Source organism: Malaclemys terrapin, chromosome 4 (assembly GCF_027887155.1).
Source record: "Malaclemys terrapin pileata isolate rMalTer1 chromosome 4, rMalTer1.hap1, whole genome shotgun sequence".
Classification (NCBI taxonomy): Eukaryota; Metazoa; Chordata; order Testudines; family Emydidae; genus Malaclemys; species Malaclemys terrapin.
In genome coordinates this window covers 123,060,100-123,083,913 of record NC_071508.1, presented here as the reverse complement: position 1 = coordinate 123,083,913, position 23,814 = coordinate 123,060,100, and the positions used below count along the sequence as shown (strand labels likewise).

Below are 23,814 nucleotides of genomic sequence, written 5' to 3'. Positions count from 1 at the left end.
AGGCCAACTGCCATCCTTCAGAATCCTGAAGCTAGTCCCAGGTTAAGGAACTGCTGATTGGCTGCTGCGGAAGATAGGCATGACAGCTCAGCCATGCATATGGGGAAAAAATGGTGAAGAGGCCAGTGTGGGGTTGGGGGAAGAGAGGACTGGGTCTATTTTGCTCGCTGTTTTAGAGCTGCACTCAGAGGAAATGAAGTGTCTTGAATACACACAAAAACAAGAATAAAGTGAGCCAAATGGGGACAGCATGAAGAAGAAAAGATTAAGACAAAGGGAATTATTAAGAGTTGGGAAATCCTGATAGTTAAATGCTGTATATTTTATATAACACCTTCTATCCCAGGGTCTCAAAGTGGTTTATAAATATTAGTTCTCACAATGCCCCTGAGAGTTCTCATTCTACAGCTGGGAAAACTGAGGCACAAAGAGGCGAAGTGATTTGCCCAAGGTCACACAGCTAGTCAGCGGCAAAAGTTAAACATAGACCCTAACTACTAGTTAGTACTGCCTGTTCTGCAGCATTCTCTCTACAAGAGAGAATTGCATTGTGGGACATTGCAGGATGGGTAGCGTAATCCAAATAAGGAAAAGTATGGCATAGAGAAGTCAAGTGAGTTGCTCAAGGTCAGGCAAAAAGCCAGTGATAGAGAAGGGAGTAGAAGCCAAGAGTCTTGCAAGTCTCTAGCATAATTTTTTGTGAAATGGCCTCAGTTTCTGTAGAACTGATATAAGATTCCCATAATATGTTGTTAAGATTATAAAATGAGGGTGGTTGTTTTGTTTTGTTTAAACAGATGGACTCACTGGTTTTATATATTGCAGTTGGAGCAATTTTAAAGATGCCTAATCTATCTTCAGGAATCACTTATAATGTGGAAGGCAAGTTGTGATATAGCTCTATGTTAACTTACTGGTAGTCAGTGCAGGAGAATAGTTACGGACTCACATTCAGAGATGTAAAGTGGTAATATTGAAATTATCAGTACCATAGGCCCATGATGACTTACAATGCACTGTCTTGTATCATGTGGCGAGGTACCATAACATTTTTATGCACATTTGGCCAAACCATTCTTTTGTTCAATCTCATTTGATCTCTTTCCCATGCTGATCACTACAGCATTTGAGCGCCTTACAAAGATTATATAATACCAGTAGTCATCACTCGCACTGGATCCCCAGATACTGACACAGGTGAGATGCTTTCTTCCACCTTCAGCTTGCTAGAAGACTATGCATATTCCTTTAAGATGAAGACTTGACAACAGCAATCCATGCATTTGTCACATCCAATCTAATTAATGTAACATTGCTCCTAGAGTTGAAGGTGGAAGTAATACAGAACATCCAGCTCGTGCAGAATGAAGCAGCCTGTCTTTTCAGCAGAAGAAGCCATTGAGATCACACGACAGATTTCTGCATTCCCCTCTCCCTCCCAATTTGTTTTCAATGTCAATTTCTAGGTTTTAGCATTGTTCTACAAAGCCATCAATGGATCACAACCCAGCTTCATTACAAAATACCTAGCTACCCACAACACCCTGAGAAAACTGTATTCTGCTGGAAGAAGACAGATAATGCCCAGAACAATGGCTAGTGAGAGTTTCCAAATAATACCTGCTTGGTTGGGTTGTGAGTATTTTGTGGTTGTTCATTATAATAGGAAAGCTTTTGTAAAAAGATGCATCTGGACGTATCCTTTCAAAGCAGTCAGACTTTGGCTCAGTCTAGTAGCCTCTGGTATTTCATTCAAAATCAGTGTCCTTGGACTCTCACACACACTCACAGACTAACCAAGCAGAGCTCCTAGATTGGCAAAGAGTAGAACCCAATATGAATGTCCATTATGGGCAAAAATATGCAGATTTAATTTACCATGTTCATTATTCAGATACCCTTGTGGGGAGTGTTGTAGAAATGCCAGACAAAAAGAGCTCTGTAGAACTTTTTCTAATTCATACCTGAAAATGAGCAGGCACTCTGGAATTTTGTCAGGAACTAGAGCCTTAAAGATTGCTTTTAATAGTCACATGAGGTTACTGGTGTTATAGTGGACCACAAACTAAATACGAGTCAACAATGTAATATTGTTGTAAAAAAAGTGACTATCATTCTGGGATGTATTAGCAGGAGTCTTGTAAGCAAGATGGGAGAAGTAATTCTTCCACTCTACTCAGCACTGATATTCAACTGGAGTATTGTGTCCAATTCTGGGCATCACGCTAAAGGAAAGATGTGAACATATTGGAGAAAGTCCAGAGGAGAGCAACAAAAATGATTAAAGATCTAAGAAACATGATTTACGAGGAAAAACTGAAAAAACTGGGTTTGTTTAGTCAGGAGAAGAGAGGAATGAGGGGAGACGTGATGGGCTTAAATTGCACCAAAGATCAGATGGTAGGAATAACTTCCTGTCAGGGTAGTTAAGCACTCAAACACATTACCTTGGGAAGTTGTGGAATCTCCGTCATTAGAGGTTTTTAAGAACGGGTTGGACAAACAATTGTCAGGGCTGGTCTGTTTACTTGGTCCTGCCTCAGCTCATCCAGACTAGATGACCAGAGCTGGCTCCAGCATTTCTGCCGCCCCACGCAAAAAAAAAAAAAAAAAAAAAGCCGCGATCGGAAGCCGCGATCAGCGGTGGCAGTTCAGCGGCAGGTCCTTCGCACCTAGAGGGAGTGAGGGACCTGCCGCCCCGAACTGCCGCAGGTGCCGCCCCCTCTCCTTTGGCCGCCCCAAGCACCTGCTTGTTAAGCTGGTGCCTAGAGCCGACCCTGTAGATGACATATCAAGGTCCCTTCCAGTCCTACATTTCTATGATTCTATGGTCAGGTCCTGATAGATGAGTGTAATTTTTTTCAATGTGTTTGCTAATTTTCCTTATACCTAGTACAAGTTAGTACATTATCTTTTTCCTTTCCAAAATTAATATTTAGCTTTAACAGACATTTCTACAAAGGATATTTCAATGATTAAACTATATTTTTGTCTCCCTCAGTGAAAGAGAATTCAAGTTTCTCTTGCTATACTGAACCATTAGATGATGCAAGCCCAAAGCCCAAGGTCATTAAATTGTACCTTGGTTCACAAAATTTGGTAAGTTCCCAAGGTAAGCTTTATATTTGTAATTGTTCAATGCATATGGATAAAAAGTACAGCACTGTGGTTTACTATTTTATTATAATTCGAGGACTGTGGATTAATTCCTCTTAAGAGTTGAAAGTATTACCATATGTGTAAACCTGTCATGTATAATAAGGACTTCATTAAAAGTGAAATAATTCTCATTAGATTGATTGAATGATGACCTCACGGTAACAAATTAGATTTGAGAGTTGACCTATGGCATTGAAGAGTGCAGTGATCTGGTATCATTCAAAAAGGTAATTTCCCCTAGATTTGCAATGGATTACTGCTTTTACCTAACATCTCAGTGACCAAATAATCTGGATATTTCTTCATTGGCTTACTTTTACTAATGGATATATTTAACAATAGTCTGGAATTATCCCAGTAGAGCTATTCCTTCCGATGAATAATGGATATATGAAGAATATCCAGATTATTCGGTCACAAGCTTTGGTCACTGTGATGGGGTGGAACTCACCACTGCTGCGCCTCCTACTGGCTGTCTTGGGAATTAGTTCTGCACCCTCTTCTGGTGGTGTCTCTCCCACCGTCACCTCTGCTCTTGGACCCATGTCACTCCCAGGACCACAGTGTCCTCTTCATGACGCTGCCCTCCAGCTGCACCACACTCTGGGTTCACCACTTTCGGGGGACCTGCAATCTCCATCTAGCCACTTCCCTCAGTTGCAACTGCAGTCCATTGTCCCAGGGCCACTTCCCATGCAGCTCCAGCACCCTCTTTTGCCCTTACCGTAAAGCCTTAGCCTCCAGACTCTAGCAGCCAGCCAGGAGCTCTCTCTAGCTCCCCTGTCTGCAGCCCTTCTTATATAGGCCTGCAGGGTCATGACTGGCTATTCCTCGCCGCCCCTTTCTAATTGGCTGCCTCCAGTGCAGCCTCCCTAGGGCTGCTTTTAACCCCTTTTCTGCCAGTGAGGGGCAGCCGCCCCGTCACAGTCACCAATGTGACACTAAAAATGGCACATTGGTATACTGCACATACACCGTACCTCTTTTTAAAATATATTTGGAGTCGTATGCACTTGTATTTCATAGGCAAATATGCATTTTCTACTATTGTAGCTCCAAAGGCTACTTGACTGCAGAACTGCATTCTGTTCTGTCTCATGCATCAATGGCAAGCTTTCCAGATTTCAAAATCTTACAGCCAGATCTTGATATTTAAACTCAAGCCTGTACTTTATAGGTGTGTAATTGTGCACCTGCAGTCATTTGCAATGGTAGTTTTTGCACACTATCACTTGTATCGCTTTGATCATTTGCCTGTACATTTGGATGACCCTGATTGTTAGACTTGCTTGCACAAATTTGTTTTCCTTTTACAGTTAGTGCATAAAAATGATAGCTGTAGTGTGTAAAACTTACATATAGAAGTGATGGTGCATGTGAAGTTGCTTTCACACAGATAGATAGAGGCCACATTTTGAAAATTAAAGTTGTAATATTATAGGGTTTTGTGTTTAATTAATTACATTGTAATTACCTCTACTGACAGAATCTGAACTCTTCAACTGACCCTGTCCTGATAACTATTAATGAAGATTTTCCTTCAGCTCAAGTGGTAGGGGACTGTGCTTCTGGAACTAGAGGATCTTATTCCTATGCCCACAGTTGACCTGAAGTTCAGCATGGCTGTAATGTGCATTGTAGTGATACTGTAAAGCCCTAGCTGGTCATGGATTTGTTACAATATGTTGATTTGCAGGGCAAATTGATATGTGCAATCAAATCCCACTAATTAATCCACCTAAACTGGCCTGTTGAATGTTTGATCATTTTGGTAACTGAAGCATGTTGGGGGAAGAAAGGTGTTCCCCTGCTAAAAGTTTGTGGGTTTTTTCCTCCTCAAAGAAAATCAGCTGTCATTTATATAATGTAAATCAGGAGGATACTTTGGAGAACAGAAAAAAGCTTCTTCTGCGATATACCTCATCAGGGCTTGCTCCCAGCATTCAGATCTTCAACAGTACCTATTCTGGGATCTTCTACTTCAGAATGAAACTGGTAACATTTTGTTCTTTTTCAATACATGTTTGATAAACAGTAATTTGGCAAGCACTGGTCAGTGTAAAAAAGCAATTTTAGCCTGTTCCTCTCACTTAACACTTTTTCCTTCCTACCAGGCTGTTGGATTACCTTTGCATTTCTGTCAGAATTAGATACAAATACAGAAGAACTGCACTTAAATAAGGTTGCGTCCAGTGTAACCCCTTCATTCCTGATACTTTTCTATAGTTCAGAAATGAAGCAGGGAGAAATGGTAGTAGCAGCTGAGCGGTCAGGTCAGGTGCATGGTGGCTTGGGCTATTTCTGAGAGATGAGGTGCGGAATTTGGAGAAGTAAGAATGGAATGTGAGAGGTAGGTGGAGAGAGGCGGCGCCATAGGGAGGCATGGGCAGAGAAACAGGAGGTAAAGCAGCGTTCAAGAGAAGCTAGAAGAGCTAACTACAGGCCAGCAAGTCAAAAGACTACCAAGCTGCAAACCAATTGAGAAGGAAATGCACTGGGTTGGGATCTGGATGGAATGCCAGAGCCTTATCTGCACAGAGAAAGGAAGTGCTGCAACCTTTCAAAGTTTCAAGCTATTCTGAATGCACCATTTTAATGGCAGATAGGAATTAAAGCGCTAAACCCAGAAGAAACAGGTTCCGGATGCCACCCTTCTTCCCCATGCTTTGTTCAGGCTTTGCAGGCATTTCAGAATAGTGGGTTACAGCCCAGAATAAGTATGATACAATCTTATTTCTTCCATTTTTGGGACATCAATTGATGAGTGTCTGAAATTTCAGCAGTGTTGAATCAGATCTGAATGCCTGTCCTGCTGTGACTACCTATTCAAGCCATCCCCAGAACTTTAAATGAGGCCTTATCTCTACACACAAGTTGTACCACTATACTGTAACCCCAGGGGGTGACTGCAGCGCAAGCTGGCATACCTGAGCTAGTTTGAATCTTGCTAACTTGGGTACTGGAGCAGGAAGCCATAGCAGTGCATGCTTCAGCATGGGCTTTACAAGCCCACCTGGAACCCTGGGTAATTACTCGTGGGGCCAAGCTCACTCTGCCATGGCTTCATGGTGAGGAATGGAATCATGCTTATTCTTTTCAATGAGTTTTATCCGTCATCCATGTATAGATATAAAGTGTGGATACAATGAATAAGTACCGTAAAAGAGAGAATACCGTAAAAGACAGAATCTGACAGCAGCCTGTGTGATTGCAGTGCTTCCATTTCATCACAGATGATTTAATCCAAAGTTTTGACACCCTTTGAAAATAATGGAAAAAAGGGCAAAATAAAATGTGTAACTTAGAATCATAGAGAAATAAAATATTTCATTGATTTTTTTTTTTTAATGAAAGGAAGAAAGTCAGTCTACCTGGACTATTGATATCCCCAGAAGAAATATTACATATAATACAGGTAAAAACTATATTTTTAGTTACATACATATCACTATCACCATGTTCTCCCTCAACTTCAACTGAAGTTTTACTCTTCTTAATTTCATCCCATTATTACTAGGTTTACCTGCTCTTTGCCTCATGGGGGGAGGGGACGGGGCTAGCCCTAGGGCCAGAGACTGGGACAGCTGCATGCAGCACCGGCAGGAGAGAGACATGACACTGAGCTGGGATTGGGAGGGGCGGGCGGAGCTTGAGCCCCAGTGGGCTCTCCCGCCTTATGGGCTCACCCCACAGCCTGTGCACCCCAGGTGCCTGCTGAGCAGGAAAGGGAGTGGGGGGAGGCAGACTCCCCCATCCCTCCTGCCCTCCTCCCCAGGGCACTGGATCCTTTTTGTGGTCCCTCCCCTTCATGCCAACTATCCCTCCCTCCCCTCCCCCCCCCAACTCCAGGGCATGGAATCCCTCCTGCACTCCCTGGTTCTTCCTGTTCCCCTTCCCTCACCCTCCCATCATTGCCTGCCCACCCGAAATCCAGGGCCCACCTAGTTTTTCTGTCCTAGCTACACCGCTGCTTTGTACCACCTTATATAAGTCCTTTTCATTCTTGGCCCCCCTCATATACTTGTAGATCATGTCCTCATATAGTAATCTCTGACCCATTCTGTAAATAGTTAGCCTTGTTAGTCTTTCCTTACAAATCTAGTAATTTTTATTTTCTTCACCTTCATTTAATTTTTAATATCTTTTTGATATTGAGTTATGCAATTCTGAATGAATTTCAGTGACAGCTGAAGGTGCTCATCACTTAACAAATCAGGCCAGAGTTATTTAGGTGCCTAATTTTAGGCACCTATTTTTGAATAACCTTTGCCAATGACTATCTTCTCCCTGGTTGAGATTTCATGACTTCGTAGACAAAATTACACTGGCATATTGCATTGGAAACTCCTGTTTGTTTTCCTTTATCACCTCTGTTTCTTATAGAGTTGTGGCTTTCCATGTTCATTCCCTGCCTTGTGTATCTGTTTTTCATATTGGTTTTCCTCCTCTGTATTGGTTTTCACTTTCCCAATCTGAAACTTTTTGTTATGTTCTGTCCTCCTTTCTAACATATCTAGGAATATTTCTCTGCTGTCACTGTTGTTCACAGTTCCTCCTAATATCCAATCTCCTAGAACTGGAAGGGACCTTGAAAGGTCATCGAGTCCAGCTCCCTGCCTTCACTAGCAGGACCAAATACTGATTTTGCCCTAGATTGCCCTCTCAAGGACTGAACTCACAACACTGGGTTTAGCAGGCCAATGCTCAAACCACTGAGCTATCCCTCCCCCCTAGATTAACAGATTAATATAATCTGTTAATTTCATTATTTGGTTTACTCCCACTTCCACTTATTTAAAGATGTTAAATAAACCCATGTCAGACTAGATAGACCCGCAGCTATATGAGCAGTTTCCTAGTTGTTGGTCCTTCAGCAATTTTTCACTCTGTGCGGCAGTGTTTGTATCCAAGATAATGCAGATAAATATTTTGACTAGGAATCAGTGAGACACTGTATCTTTAGCTTTTTAAAAATCCAAATATACTTCATCTTATATATTCTATGTATTATGTCACCTTGCTATGTGAAATGTTGAGAAATGAAGTCACATAACGAATAGTCTTTGGGCCAGATCCTGATGCACTTTACTCAGTTTTACAGCACTTGTTTAAGAAACCTTCCCATTGACTTCAATGAATGTTTTCGCTGAATAAGGCTTCAGAATTGTTTGGTTCTTTTTATAAACAGGAATGTCATGGGAAGTTATTCAGTTTGGGTGGATTCAAGTTATGGGAAAACCATTGTATGAAGGCAGACTGAAGTATGAACAAAGAACCTTCTGTGCGAATCACTTTTCTGTTGTGTTTTTAGAAGACTCTAAATGCTGTCCATTTATATTCACTTTATGTTCAACCAGATATTGCTCCAATAGAGGAATGGTTTGTAAGATTCACCATGCATCATAGATTAAACATGTTTACTACTGAAGGAACACTACTAGATATTTTTAGAGGTAAGATACATTTAGAAAGAGAGAATCATGTAGAATTTTTTTTTTAAATACCCTGTTAAAATGCAGTTAAGGATGATATTAGTCGGAGTTAAGCTTACACTTAAATCTAAACATTTTAAGAAATGGAAACATACTGCTAAGGCACACAAATAACCTTAACTCTGCCCTTTAGTGACACCATTAGGGGAAAATTGAAAAAAATTCTTTAAAAATCAGTTTCTTCTACACATGCTAAATTGCCTTAATGCCTTAATCATATTCATATAGTTATTGTACAACCTCAGTACAGGATAGAGTTCATCTAAAAAGTTCTGTCTGTGGAAAAATATAACAAGATGATCAGTGCACCTTTTTCAGTTAATTTTATTAGAAAACTATGTCCCTTCTGTAGAGCAAGCTAAAGAGTCTTCCTAATTTCTTTGTCAAGACTATTGTCTTGTAACATGATTATTATTGGCAACACTGCCTAATTAAGGTTGCCCATACTTCCCATGAAAAATCTCCTGTTTTCAGTTGCTTAGAACTTTGTGAAATTTCAGTGGTTTGGGCTGAAGTTTTCTATGCCTGGTGTCTGCCTCAGGCTGATTTTTTTTTTTTTTTATTTCAGCCAATATAGTTCAGCTGTTTCCAAGAACGAGGCTAAGAGGAAAATATGTTTTTCTCCGTTAAAAAATACTTCGAAATGATCTGAGAGCCTCCCTGCTTTGGAACAGAGATTTAAAATTTGGCATGGGAGTAGCCTTTGTGTCAGGCCAATCCCTTGTGCTTTTTCCTGACCCTGTGAAAATCTACTTGAATTTGGCCAAGTGTCACAGGGTGTCTCCGTCACTACCTGGTGAACCTCACTGCCTGGCCAGTTCAGATGGTTCATAATCTCAAACGTACACCATGCCGTTTATCTTTCACCAAAGTGTGAATTTATTTCCCTCTTTCTTCACAAGAATATGCAACACAGGCTAATAGCAAAGACCGGCTTCCCTGCAGCCCTCACTCCCAGCTGATAGCATCCTGTCACACCAAGTTATAAACCTTTGAATGAATTCTTCCATCAACCTGGCTACCGCCTCTCATAGGGGTGGATTTACTCTAGTGAGGGGGGAAATCCCTTCTGTACCACTGTAACAAGTGTCTATCCTACAACAGCACAGCTGCAGTGCCGGAGCTGTACCTCTGTAGTATAGGCAAGCCCTTACATATGTCCTCGTCCACGTGCACATTCTTTCTCTATTGCACTCCAAATGTGAAGCCACTTTAGGTTCATTTCTTACTTAGTCTCTTATAACCAATTACATTTGTCTTCTCTTTATCCATGAAATATATAGGACAAGTGGCAAGGATGGTTAAATAAACATGCAGTGTATTCATGCTTTGTATATTTTAAACATCTAGACTTTTTTCTTCCGCAGAGCCTCTTCTTCAGTGGCATCTTGGCAAACCAATAGGCTCTACTGAAATTGGTGTTCTAATACCAGATGTAATAAATATCACAGTGTCAAAATGCCCCTGTGCTAATGATGTGGCAGTAATTGCTCTTATATGCAACGATACAGTACATGGTAAGTTGTGTATCTGTGTGTTTGAATATATTCACCATAAATCTGTAGACCAGTGCAAGGCAACGTAAGTTGGATCAAACAGTTTGTACTATTCACATATTCTCCCTGGTTCTGAAATAAATAGAACCTCTCGCATTACCTTATGTAAACATCTGTACCCTCCCTTCCAAAATTAGACAGGTCAGTGACATTGTCTGGCCCCGTGTGCAATCACAGCCAAAAGGTGAAAAAAGAAACCTCCCAAAAATACTATATTTCGGTTATGCAAATCAATGATACCGCCTCGCTTTGACTGTTGAATTTAGGGTGCATCCCTTCATTTCAAAAAGGCAAAGCAGAAAGAGAAGAGGTCTGGAAAAAAGCAACTGAAATTATCTGAGACATTCAGAGAGATTTAAAGGCCAGCACTGTTTAGAGGAGAAAGAAGGAAATAGGATTGTCACCTGACCTAATGAATGGTATAGAAAAGTCTTAATTGGCCACTTTTGTTTTGCTCATTCCCAGAAGAGGGCACTCTGACATGCTTTTTTACGCAATACATAAATTACTTGTGGGTCTCAGTGCCTCAGATTACCAGCTGTAAAAATGATCTGAGGCACTGAGGAGTGATGTAACTTGACCACAATCACTTAGCAAGTTGATGGTACAGTTGGAAATAAAACCAAAGTTGTCCCCCAGTCCAGTACCCCGTCTAATGTATCATGCTCCCAGTTATATTTTGATCATCATTTGGGTTCAGGAAAATAATTCCCAATAGGGTAGTGTTGCACACTTAGTTGAATTATGAAGGTTTTAAACCTTCCCCTGAAGAAGCCAGCAATGAACCCCTGCTGGAGGATGGACCATTGGTTGATTTTTAGTATGACCTTCTATTATTAGATGTCTTTTGGTCCTGATAAACTTGGTCACATTTAGACAATCACTCTGAGGGTATGTCTACACTACCCGCCAGATCGGTGGGCAGTGATCGATCCAGTGGGGATCGATTTGTCGCATCTAGTCTAGACGCGATACATCGACCGTCGAGCGCTCTCCTGTTGACTTCTGTACTCCAGCACCGCGAGAGGTGCAGGCAGAGTCGACGGGGGAGCGGCAGCAGTCGACTCACCATGGTAAAGACACCACGGTAAGTCGATCTAAGTAGGGCCGGCTCCAGGCACCAGCTGAGCAAGCTGGTGCTTGGGGCAGCAGATTGTTGGAGGCGGCATTCTGCCCAATCCTAGGGCAGCATGGACGCTTTTTTGTTGTTGTTTTTGTTCCGCTCCATCCGCCCTGTAGGGGGCGGCGGCACGGAGAACCGGAGTGCCCTGCAGGGCAGTCCTCTTCCTTCCCTCCCTGCTGACCGGAGAGGAGCCCTCACGGCAGGAGGCGGTGCAGCGGGAGGGGCCGTGTGGCAGCACCCCTGCTGTAGCCCTGGCCGCCCCCTTCTCTCTCTCTCTCTCCTGCCCGCTCCCGCCCCCTCCCCCCCCAGCCAGTCCCCCTGCACCCGCGCTCCGGCCACGCCGCAGGTGTGGGTTTGTGTTTTTTTTTGCTTTGCTGTTCTGGCTGCCCCGTTTTTTTTTTTGTTGTTTTTTTTTCTGGGGGCAGCCAAAAAGCCAGAGCCGGCCCTGGATCTAAGTACGTCGACTTCAGCTACATGAATAACGTAGCTGAAGTTGCGTAACTTAGATCGATTTTCCCTCCCTCCCCCCCAGTGTAGACCAAGGCTTATACTCTGTTGTACAGTATGGTGAAATTAGCTTTAATATCTCAGACAGAGGAGGACTGAGATGCAAATAAAAGTGAGCACTGCCATCTAATGGTCGATGTAGGAAATGCTGAAAAGTAAAACCAGCACAAACTTGCTTAACAGTAATCTTGTAAAACAAAAACCAAAGTAAAGATAGAGATATTCAGTAACTTACTATTGTTTAGCTGTATCTGTTGGAAAAAGCTGAAGAGTTTATGGGTAATCTGGTCTGTCACACCATTATGGGAAGAGCTACCAAACCAAATGTTAATCCATTTTAGAGACGGACAAAATGGTTTTATTTATTTACTATTTATATAGCACCATTGGTATCAAAGTTGCTTTATAGACATGTAAAATGATAAATTCACAGACCCAAAGATTTTAGAATCCAAATTAACAAAATAGAGGTAGGACAGGAGGGAAGGGAAGCAACAGAAAAGCAAAATGATTGAGCAATTTTAAAAATTGTCTTCGCTCACTTCTTGTGATGAGTGTTCTGAGTCTGATGAGTCATCCCTGAGCCTGCATGTTCTGAACCTCACACATCACCTGAGATAATTATCTGTGAGTCCTAAGGGTCCAGCCAATCAACAAGCCAGGGTCTAACTAGGTGACAGCAAGGCAGGTATAGAGGCTGCTAATACAATATAGCCACCCCAGTCTGCTCAACATCACTACCTTGTTCGGGATACTCCCAGCAGCCTGGTAGTTCTGACAGACTGCTCCTGCTCTAGTGACAGTCAGATGCCTGCCTGCCTGTCCTGACACTTCTTAGCAATTCCATGGTGCATGTTTTTTTTAATACATATTGGCCTGAATCCTGAAGTTACTACTCGCTTTTTACTCCATTTTTACTCAAATCAAACTCCTTTTGGCATACATGGGAGTTTTGACTGAGTATAGACTTCAAGATTCAGTCCATTGTGGTCAAACCATAATATAGAGTAGATGAAAGGATTATGAAGAGAGGTCTGAGAGCAGGGATGAGTGAAAGCCTTGCTGAAATAAATGGATTTTGAATAGGGATTTGCAAGGCATACTAGATCAGGGAATCTGTTTCAGGCATAGGAAGAAGCATAGAAACAGGTAGTCTCACAAGTGGTAGGAGATGAGAGGTGGTTTTGCACTTGCTTGTCTGCATATAGACTCACAGACTTATAGACTTTAAGGTCAGAAGGGACCATTATGATCATCTAGTCTGACCTCCTGCACAATGCAGGAGACAGAATCTCACCCACCCACTCTTGTAACAACCCCCTAACCTATGTCTGAGTTATTGAAGTTCTCAAATCGTGGTTTAAAGACCTCAAGGTGCAGAGAATCCTCCAGCAAGTATCCTCCATATATTCCAGTGTTGGTTGTCAAGATGAATATTTTTGCTCAGCAGTGTCTGTTGGGACCGCACTTGCACCCTATGTGTCTTCGTGCCTCCAACTGAGGGCATAAAGAGTTGTTCCATCCATCTGTTCCTTCTCACCATCTGTGGCTACAAGTCAGTCAGAACTTGCAGTGTCTGAGCTTTTTTTGAGTTGTGTGGCCTTTTTCTGTATATGTGAATAGTCGTAGGTAGTCGTAGTAAGCACATACTTAGTGATTAGTATAGTTTGTCTTTTTATAGCATTTCCTTTCATCTCTTTGTGAGGAAACTAGTTTTATTTTGCTTGGGGGAGGTACTTTCAGCACTGAGTTCAGTCACTTTGTTTGATCATAAACCCCAGGCTTTAAGAATTGCCCTTTGTATAAGGCCATAGTGACTTTAAACTATGGGCATCCTAGATGCTATTGTGTCTAAGGGAAGGGCACATCACGGGAGAGATGTGCCAGCTGTAAGTCACGTTCAAAGACAACCAAAGAGCCAGGGAAGCTCAGCTAAAACTTTTTCTGATGGAGAGAATGATGCATCCTTCTTCTGATCATGGATCCTGGGTTTCCAGGAACAGAAACATCTGAGCACTCTCATCTGAATGTGCTCCTGCTGCCTCTTCCACTTGTGTCTCTGATGTTCCTGTGCTGAAGGATTTGTTCTCTTCCTCTAGGAAAACATTGGATGGCAGTAGGAAGAAGGAGCTTTTAGGGGAAAAAGACAGAACTCCTTCTCTGGGTCCTTCTACTTCTAAGGCCCATTAAGCTTCTTGAGCATCAGAGGCCAAGGATAGCTCATGAGACAAAAAAGGTTTGACCAGTGCTCATTCAGGCACCAGTCACTTTATCTCAGAACCTTCATCTTTGGTGCTAAAGAGATCACCTGATAATGATGCCTCAGTGCCAAGGCATCTGGTACTGATGTCCCCAGTACTGACTCTTCCGGTATCCTCTACCCCAGTACTGGCAATGGCAGCTTGCTTATCATAGGCACTGTCATATTTAGTACCAAAGATTTACTTAGTATCCAAAGACCTATCAGTCTCCTCAGTAGCGGACTCCCCCCTGTTACCAGTGGTAAAGTCACCATTGCCAGTACTGGCCACTGTCCCAACTATGGTACCGAGTGCATTCTCTGTGAACTAAAACATTCTGTGGTGGCTCCACACAAGCCTACTGGTACTGCCTCTCCTCTTAAAGAGGAATATTCTTTTTCCTCTTCTAGTCTGAGGACAGTAGAGAGCCTTCATCAGCTAAATTGCTAAGGTCAAGGTACTCAGGAACATTTACCTGTGGGAGAGATTCTAGGGTTGATTCCTATTATCATAGGCATAGGTATGGACACCACTCCCTGGAGCTCTCTTCCTTGGCTACCAGTCCCTTATGCTTACCAGTACCTTTGGCCATATTGAACTCTGTGGGGAATAACTTGAACAAAAAGACCTGAACCAGCAGCCCAATCCAGGGCTAGACCCAATTGTGCCCCTCAAAAGGGGTATCCATCATCAGCCCATCCTATGCCTTCATTACCTGATCTCACTGTCTGAGTTTTGGATGAGGATTCCTAGATTGGAGACCATCTGGCCCCTATACATTTGTCCTCATTAAGTCTGGATGAGGCATTAATGCCTGAGTTATCAAGTGCCACCCCAGATGATGACAAAACATTCCAGGACCTTTTGAGGAGAATTGACAATACGTTGGAAATTGCTGTTGAGGTGGCTCAAGAAAAATCACACAAAGTCCTGGACTTTCTCCAAACGACAACTCCTGGATGTCTAACTTTACCAGTAAATGATAGACTTTTAGTACCTTGGTGAGGTCTTTGCAGATGCCTGATTCTCTGGTTCCAACATCGAAGAGAGCAGACTTCTGCTATCACATTCTCTCAATTGGGATTTGAGAAATTTTATATTCATTTATGGGAGTTGCAGCAGCCAATCAGAGGACACATCAGTGTCAAAATCTACTCTGAAAACCACAGCCCAAAAAATTGGACTTGTTTGGAAAGAAAAATTACTCAACATCTACCTTCTAAATGAGAGAGACTGGTAGTCTTTGCAATGTGGCTCGGCCCTCTGACTAGCTTACATTTGGTCTCAGCCCTTTTGGGTAAACAAGGGTTTTCACTCAGTATTCCCAGGACCTCACACTAGGTCAACAACTCAGGTCCAGGCCCAGTAGACTTTCTGGCACCTTGTGTTTGGGGTTTTCACAGGGTGGCTGACCTTTTAAGGCATACTGGGCTCAGCTTTGCCTGTGACCAGAAAGCTGTGTCCCAGCTGAGTGGGGTGGAGACTTAATCCCAGCTGCAGGGGATCAAAAGAGGACTGCCTAATCAGAGCTGTGTACTCAGTCTAAGGGAAGAGAGAAGCAAAGGGAGTTTCTGCTCTGGGAAGGGCCTGGGGAGGTCAGGCTGGAAGAGACCCACAGGAAGCAGGTTAGTTCCTGTAAGGAGCAGGGTGACCTCTGAGGTCCATGAACTCTCTGCCAGAGTCCACGGGGAAAGGAGGCAGTGGATGAATCCTTTTGGGGAAGAAGAAGAATAGAAGGAATTCTGCAAGTGTAAGGGCAAAAGCAGAAGATTTTAGAGTAGCTCAGAGAGACAGAAAAATTATTAGTTTGGCTTTATTTGGATTTATAGTTGAGCCTTTGTTATCCCAGAAGGGCTAGAACTTTTAAGTGACCTGGCTGGAGGGCCAGGCCACAAAAGATCCTTGGCCCCATGATAGCCTGTCTCTGTCTGGAAGTGGCCACCAGAGGGTGTTAGAAGTGAAGTATCCTGCAACATAGTGCCCTGATGCCAGGGAGTGGGACAACAGTAAGAGCAACTGCTTACAGGGGTCTTCATGCTAGTCTCTTTGTGAGGCTGTAGGGAAACCCTGGTCCCTCCCTCTAGCCTGGGTTCTAACTCAGGGACCCTAGTAACAGGTGGTTACATCTGTCTGGTCAGACTTCTTGCTTTTTCTGTGGACTACTTCCTACGTTGACCCAACTTCTCCTCAAAGAGCTTGTATTCTCAGCAGATGTTTGCCTTGGTGTCAAGTCCCTAATCTCAGGTCTCAAAGTAACAAAGGAAAGGAGACTAAACTAAAGAAATGAACTACAGGACCAGCTCCTTTGTCTAGCCAAGATCCTTCTGCTGTCTGTCCTACTCTCTGTGCTCATGGGTAACCAAAGGTAGCATGGTTCTTTGCTGTGCTCCTCTCTGGGAGCTGAGGGTGAGAGGTCTGCCCATCTCATCAGACTGGGCCCTTCTGAACTGGGTGTTTCCCTTTTTAAGGCTCCTCCTCCAAGACTGGCATGCCTTGAAGGGGCAGGGCTGCCTGCACCCAAAGCTGCTTTTTAACTCCTCCTTGCCTGTTGCAGGGTTTATGCACCCTGTCACAGGTGGGCTCATCCATCCAATTGCAAACCCTCACCCACATTCCCTGTTCCTATTCAAGTACCCATCTCATGACAGCATGGTATTTCAAGAGGTGCAATCACTTCTCAGTCTTGCAGTAGTACTAGAAGTTCCTCAAGAGTATAGGGGACAGGATTTTTAGTCTCACTATTTTCATATTCCTCCAAAAAAGGAAGTTTACAACCTATTCTGGTCCTGAGGCAACCATACACCTTCATCCAAAAGCTCAAGTTCAGGATGGTTCCCTTGCCTCTATTATCTCATCCCTTCATCTGATCAATTAATATGCTGTTCTTGATCTTCAGGATGCCTATTTTCATACCATGATTCACCCAGCCCTCCAAAGATATATCATAACTAGTACAGAGTATTCCAATCATCATGTCAGCAGCACCCAGTTTTCACAGAGTGCTTCATGGTAGTGGCAGCTTCCCTCAGAAATCTATCAATTCAAGTGTTCCCATACCTGGCTGATTGGCTTATTCATGGGAAATTATACCAGCAAGTTGTGGGCTCCATTCAGCAAACTGCATCTCTCTTTGGACTGGAAATAAACAAAGACAAATCAATAGTGACTGGAAAAAATATAAACCTCATAAGAGCCAGTCTCTACTCCACACCAATGGTGGCTTATCTACCATCAGAGAACAGAAGAACATAAGAGAGGTCGTACCAGGTCAGACCAAAGGTCCATCTAGCCCAGTATCCTGTCTACCGACAGTGGCCAATGCCAGGTGCCCCAGAGGGAGTGAACCTAACAGGCAATGATCAAGTGATCTCTCTCCTGCCATCCATCTCCACCCTCTGACAGACAGAGGCTAGGGACATCATTCCTTACCCGTCCTGGCTAATAACCATTAATGGACTTAACCACCATGAATTTATCCAGTTCTCTTTTAAATGCTGTTATAGTCATAGCCTTCACAACCTCCTCAGGGTAAGGAGTTCCACAAGTTAACCGTGTGCTGCGTGAAGAAGAACTTCCTTTTATTTGTTTTAAACCTGCTGCCTATTAGTTTCATTTGATGACCCCTAGTTTTTGTATTATGGGAATAAGTAAATAACTTTTCCTTATCCACTTTCTCCACATCACTCATGATTTTATATACCTCTATCATATCCCCCCTTAGTCTCCTCTTTTCCAAGCTGAAGAGTCCTAGCCTCTTTAATCTCTCCTCATATGGGACCCGTTCCAAACCCTTAATAATTTTAATTGCCCTTTTCTGAACCTTTTCTAGTGCCAGTATATCTTTTTTGAGATGAGGAGACCACATCTGTAAGCAGTATTTGAGATGTGGGCGTACCATCGATTTATATAAGGGCAATAATATATTCTCAGTCTTATTCTCTATCCCCTTTTTAATGATTCCTAACATCTGTTTGCTTTTTTGACCGCCTCTGCACACTGCGTGGACATTTTCAGAGAACTATCCACGATGACTCCAAGATCTTTTTTCCTGACTTGTTGTAGCTAAATTAGCCCCCATCATATTGTATATATAGTTGGGGTTATTTTTTCCAGTGTGCATTACTTTACGTTTATCCACATTAAATTTCATTTGCCATTTTGTTGCCCAATCACTTAGTTTTGTGAGATCTTTTTGAAGTTCTTCACAATCTGCTTTGGTCTTAACTATCTTGAGCAGTTTAGTACCATCTGCAAACTTTGCCACCTCACTGTTTACCCCTTTCTCCAGATCATTTATGAATAAGTTGAATAGGATCGGTCCGAGGACTGACCCTTGGGGAACACCACTAGTTACCCCTCTCCATTCTGAGAATTTACCATTAATTCCTACCCTTTGTTCCCTATCTTTTAACCAGTTCTCAATCCATGAAAGGACCTTCCCTTTTATCCCATGGCAGCTTAATTTACATAAGAGCCTTTGGTGAGGGACCTTGTCAAAGGCTTTCTGGAAATCTAAGTATACTATGTCCACTGGATCCCCCTTGTCCACATGTTTGTTGACCCCTTCAAAGAATTCTAATAGATTAGTAAGACACGATTTCCCTTTACAGAAACCATGTTGACTATTGCTCAACAGTTTGTTTTCCTATATGTCGGACAGTTTTATTCTTAACTATTGTTTCGACTAATTTGCCCGGTACAGACGTTAGACTTACCAGTCTGTAAATGCCGGGATCACCTCTAGAGCCCTTTTTAAATATTGGCGTTACATTAGCTAACTTCCAGTCATTGGGTACAGAAGCTGATTTAAAGGACAGATTACAAACCTTAGTTAACAGTTCCGCAACTTCACATTTGAGTTCTTTCAAAACTCGTGGGTGAATGCCATCTGGTCCCGGTGACTTGTTAATGTTAAGTTTATCAATTAATTCCAAAACCTCCTCTCGTGACACTTCAATCCATGACAGTTGCTCAGATTTGTCACCTACAAAAGCCAGCTCAGGTTTGGGAATCTCCCTAAAATCCTCAGCCATGAAGACTGAAGCAAAGAATCCATTTAGTTTCTCCGCAATGACTTTATCGTCTTTAAGCGTTCCTTTTGTATCTCGATCATCAAGGGGCCCCACTGATTGTTTAGCAGGCTTCCTGCTTCTGATGTACTTAAAAAACATTTTGTTATTACCTTTGGAGTTTTTGGCTAGCCGTTCTTCAAACTCCTCTTTGGCTTTTCTTATTACATTCTTGCACTTAGGAGCATAAACACTGCCAAATTTTCTATTTGCCTTATTTTTAGTTCTTTTACTGTGTTTCTTAATTTGGGGTATACATTGATGTTGGGCCTCTATTATGGTGTCTTTAAAAAGCGCCCATGCAGCTTGCAGGGATTTCACTTTAGTCACTGTACTTTTTAACTTTTGTTTAACTAACCCCCTCATTTTTGCATAGTTCCCCCTTTTGAAATTAAATGCCACAGTGTTGGGCTGTTGAGTAGGGTTACCATATTTTGAGTGCCCCGGCCCTGCCCCCAGCCCCGCCCACGCCCCAACTCCACCCCTTCCCCAAAGTCCCCGCCCCCTCCCCTGCTTCCCGCGAACATTGGATTTGCGGGAAGCCTGAAGCAGGTAAGGGAGGGGTGGGGGGAGGAGGCGCGGCCCAGTCTGGCCCCCCCGGCGTCTCCAGCCTGGGTCGGCTTGGGCCCTGGGCCAGCCCCCGGATGAGCACCGCCGGCCCCCAGCTCAGCACCACCGGCCCGGTCCCGGCCCCCGGCTCAGCACCCCCGGCCCTGGCCCCCGGCTCGGCACCGTCGGCCCCCGGCTCAGCACCGCTGGCCCCTGGCCCGGCACGCCCGGCCCGGCACCGCTGGCCCCGCCCCCGGCCCAGCACCGCCGGCCCGGCCCCCGGCCCAGCACCGCCAGCCATGCCTGTCCCGATTTTCCCGGACATGTCCGGCTTTTTGGGATTTCCCCCCAGACGGGGATTTGAGGCCCAAAAAGCCGGACATGTCCGGGAAAATCCGGACGTATGGTAACCCTATTGTTGAGATGTTCTTCCCACCACAGGGATGTTGAATGCTATTGTATTATGGTCACTATTTCCAAGTGGTCCTGCTATAGTTACCTTTTGGACCAGCTCCTGCACTCCACTCAGGACTAAATCTAGAGTTGCCTCTCCCCTTGTGGGTTCCCGTACCAGCTGCTCCATGAGGCAGTCATTTAAAATATCGAGAAATTTTATCTCTGCATTTCATCCTGAAGTGAAATGTTCCCAGTCAACATGGGGATAATTGAAATCCCCCACTATTATGGAGTTCTTAATTTTGATAACCTCTCTAATTTCCCTTAGCATTTCATCATCACTATCACTGTCCTGGTCAGGTGGTCGATAATAAATCCCTAATGTTATATTCTTATTAGAGCATGAAATTTCTATCTATAGAGATTCTATGGAACATGCGGATTTGCTAACATTTTTACTTCGTTTGATTGTATATTTTCTTTCACATATAGTGCCACTCCCCTCCCTGCACGACCTGTTCTGTCCTTCCGATATATTTTGTACCCCAGAATGATTGTGTCCCATTGATTGATTGCTCTCAGTCCACCAGGTTTTTGTGATACCTATTATATCAATATCCTCCTTTATCACAAGGCATTCTAGTTCACCCATCTTATTATTTAGACTTCTAGCATTTGTGTACAAGCACTTTAAAAACTTGTCACTGTTTATTTGTCTGCCCTTTTCTGATGTATCAGATTCTTTTTTATGTGAATGTTTATCATCTGATCTGGCCCATACTTTATCCTCTTCCACTCTCTGCTCCTGACTATAACCTGGAGATTCTCTATCATTAGACTCTCCCCTAAGAGAAGTCTCTGTCCGATCCACATGCTCCTCTGCAGCAGTCGGCTTTCCCCCATCTCCTAGTTTAAAAACTGCTCTACAACCTTTTTAATGTTTAGTGCCAGCAGTCTGGTTCCACTTTGGTTTAGGTGGAGCCCATCCTTCCTGTATAGGCTCCCCCCATTCCAGAAGTTTCCCCAGTTCCTAATGAATGTAAACCCCTCCTCTCTACACCAGCGTCTCATCCATGCATTGAGACTCTGAAGCGCTGCCTGCCTACCTGGCCCTGCGCGTGGAACTGTGAGCATTTCTGAGAATACCACCATAGAGATTCCAAGCCATTTTAGACCTATGTTACCATCTAAGAGTTCAGCCCAGGACATCAGTAAGAACTTGCGTCAGACTGCTGGGCCACATGGCTTCCTGCACCTTCATAGAATCATAGAATATCAGGGTTGGAAGGGACCTCAGGAGGTCATCTAGTCCAACCCCCTGCTCAAAGCAGGACCAATCCCCAACTAAATCATCTCAGACAGGGCTTTGTCAACCCTGACCTTAAAACCTCTAAGGAAGGAGATTCCAGCACCTCCCTAGGCAACCCATTCCAGTGCTTCACCACCCTCTTAGTGAAAAAGTTTTTCCTAATATCCAGTCTAAACCTCCCCCACTGCAACTTGAGACCATTACTTCTTGTTCAGTCATCTGCTACCACTGAGAACAGTCTAGAGCCATCCTCTTTGGAACCCCCTTTCAGGTATTTGAAAGCAGCTATCAAATCCCCCCTCATTCTTCTCTTCCGCATAGCTCAGCATGCCAAACTTCCCCAGTACTGTATGCAAGGGTCATTGAAGTCTGTATATCAGCCAAGCAAACATCAACTTGTCATGCTGTACGTATTCCACCATGACTCCAGTCATCATTAAAATGGTGGATGGATCCAACAAAAGTCTGCAATGAGGTTCCATTCTCCCTCCTCTTCCATCTAAGGCTGGTGATTGATGCTTCCACCTTCGGGGAGCCTATCTGGATGACTATAAACACAGAGTTTATGGACTCCTCAAGAGGAGAAGCTCCACATAAATGTCCTGGAGTTGAGTCATTTGTCAAGCATGCTCAGTTTTCCTTTCAACCCTCAAGAGCCTCACTATAAAAGACATGACAGACAACTACTGCAGCCATGTTTTATATAAACTAGCAAGTGTGACGGAAGATCCACTTCACTATGTCAAAAGCCTGCACTACTTTGGAACTTACGTAATTACTGTGAAATCACCATGAGGGCAGTGCATCTACCAGGAATACAGAACATGATTGCATATTGCCTCAGCAGACAACCATACATGGCCCATAGATGACAATGTGATTTTAACCAAATTCCTCAAATCGGTTTCTTGCCATCAGAGAGAACAGGAATTATCATGGCTTCTGCTCCAGATGGGGGGCAAAGCCTGGGATCCATTTCAGAAGCAATCCGGATGCCATGGTCCTTGGACTTTTGCTATACATCCCCCCAAATTCCATTAAAACCAAGAATTCTCAGGAAGCTCAAGCAGGTCTCGATCAAGATAATCATGGTTGCCAAGGCAGTTTTGGTATTCAGGTCTTAGAAACCTCTCCATCTAAATACTGATTCTACTACCAGACCTAATTCTCAGTATTGTGGCCAAGTCCTGCCTTCCAATCCATGCACTTTCTATCTTGCGGCATGGATGTTAGTTGGTTGACCGCATCAGAGCATGTTTGTTTGAAGCCCAGGACAACCTTATCTATAGTAGAAAAGACTTTACCAGGCACCCATGTTCTGCTATGTGGAAGAGATTTATAAAATGGGCCTGTCAGGACTTAATTGTCACCTTTCAGAACTGAGATTCTACACTATCTTCTGGAATTAAAGAATTCAGGACTATCAATGAGCTTGTTCGTCTAGTAGCTATGTGATCACTCCACCTTCCAATTCATGGATATGCTACATTATATCGTCCCATCATGTCTAGATTCTTAAAGGGGCTTATGAGGGTCTAATCCTCCCTCCCTCTTCTTCCCCCTCCCACACCCCCCTCTCCCCCCGGTTAGAGACCTATCCTTCTCTTGGTTGTAAATATAGTCATAGCAGGGCTGATGTGACCTCTACCTGAACCCAAGGCTACTTGCTCTTTGTTTCATCTTTCTGTTAAATCAGATTTCCTGGTAGCAATATCATCAAGTAGGAAGATGGGGGAATTACAAGATTTAATGGCAGGCCCTCATGTACAGCCTTTCATACAGACAAGACATCAAGACCTCACCCAAAAATTCTACCAAGAGTGATCTGTGATTTCCATTTAAGTCGAGTTATTCACCTTCCAATATTCTTTACAAACCCATGTTTGAAAAAAGGTGAGGCAAAACTGCATACATTAGATGGCCTCTTATTACACACAGATAGAACGAGGCCACTCAGAGCATCCCCCAGACTATTCATAGCATATAGAGATAGGGTTAAGGACCAGGTCTTTTCTACTCCAAGACTCTCAAACTGGATTTTAGTCTGTATCAAACCTTGCTATGAGTTGGCTTCTGTAATCCCACCATTAAGGGTCATAGCCCACTCTATGAGAGCACAAGCAACTTCTGTTGCCTCTCTGAGCAATATACCAATCATAGACTTTATAGAGTAATAAACATGGCCTTTAGTTCTCATATTAATCCAACACTGTTCTGTCATGGAACATCCAGACCTGATGCAGACTTTGGCAGAGTTTTCCTATGGTCATCATTTAGGTAGACTCTGAGTACTTACCTTCTATAATTTAGATCACTGCTTGTGAGTCACTAGCAGTGAAATATATACTGTATATACACAAGCAACAAAGGAGAAACAATTGCTTATGCTACAGTAGCTGTGGTTCTTCAATACA

General features: G+C 43.3%; 1 protein-coding gene across 1 annotated transcript in view; it reads left to right on the top strand.

Moving 5' to 3' along the window:
* Positions 1 to 797: 797 nt before the first annotated feature.
* The window catches only part of CATSPERB (cation channel sperm associated auxiliary subunit beta), an 81,454-nt gene continuing 58,437 nt past the window's right edge, over positions 798 to 23,814 (top strand). The window contains exons 1-6 of the mRNA XM_054026174.1: positions 798 to 882; positions 3,002 to 3,099; positions 5,002 to 5,154; positions 6,514 to 6,574; positions 8,517 to 8,612; positions 10,019 to 10,168. Of these exons, the coding sequence (XP_053882149.1) occupies positions 798 to 882; positions 3,002 to 3,099; positions 5,002 to 5,154; positions 6,514 to 6,574; positions 8,517 to 8,612; positions 10,019 to 10,168 (643 nt within the window). The remainder of the gene's footprint in view (positions 883 to 3,001; positions 3,100 to 5,001; positions 5,155 to 6,513; positions 6,575 to 8,516; positions 8,613 to 10,018; positions 10,169 to 23,814) is intronic.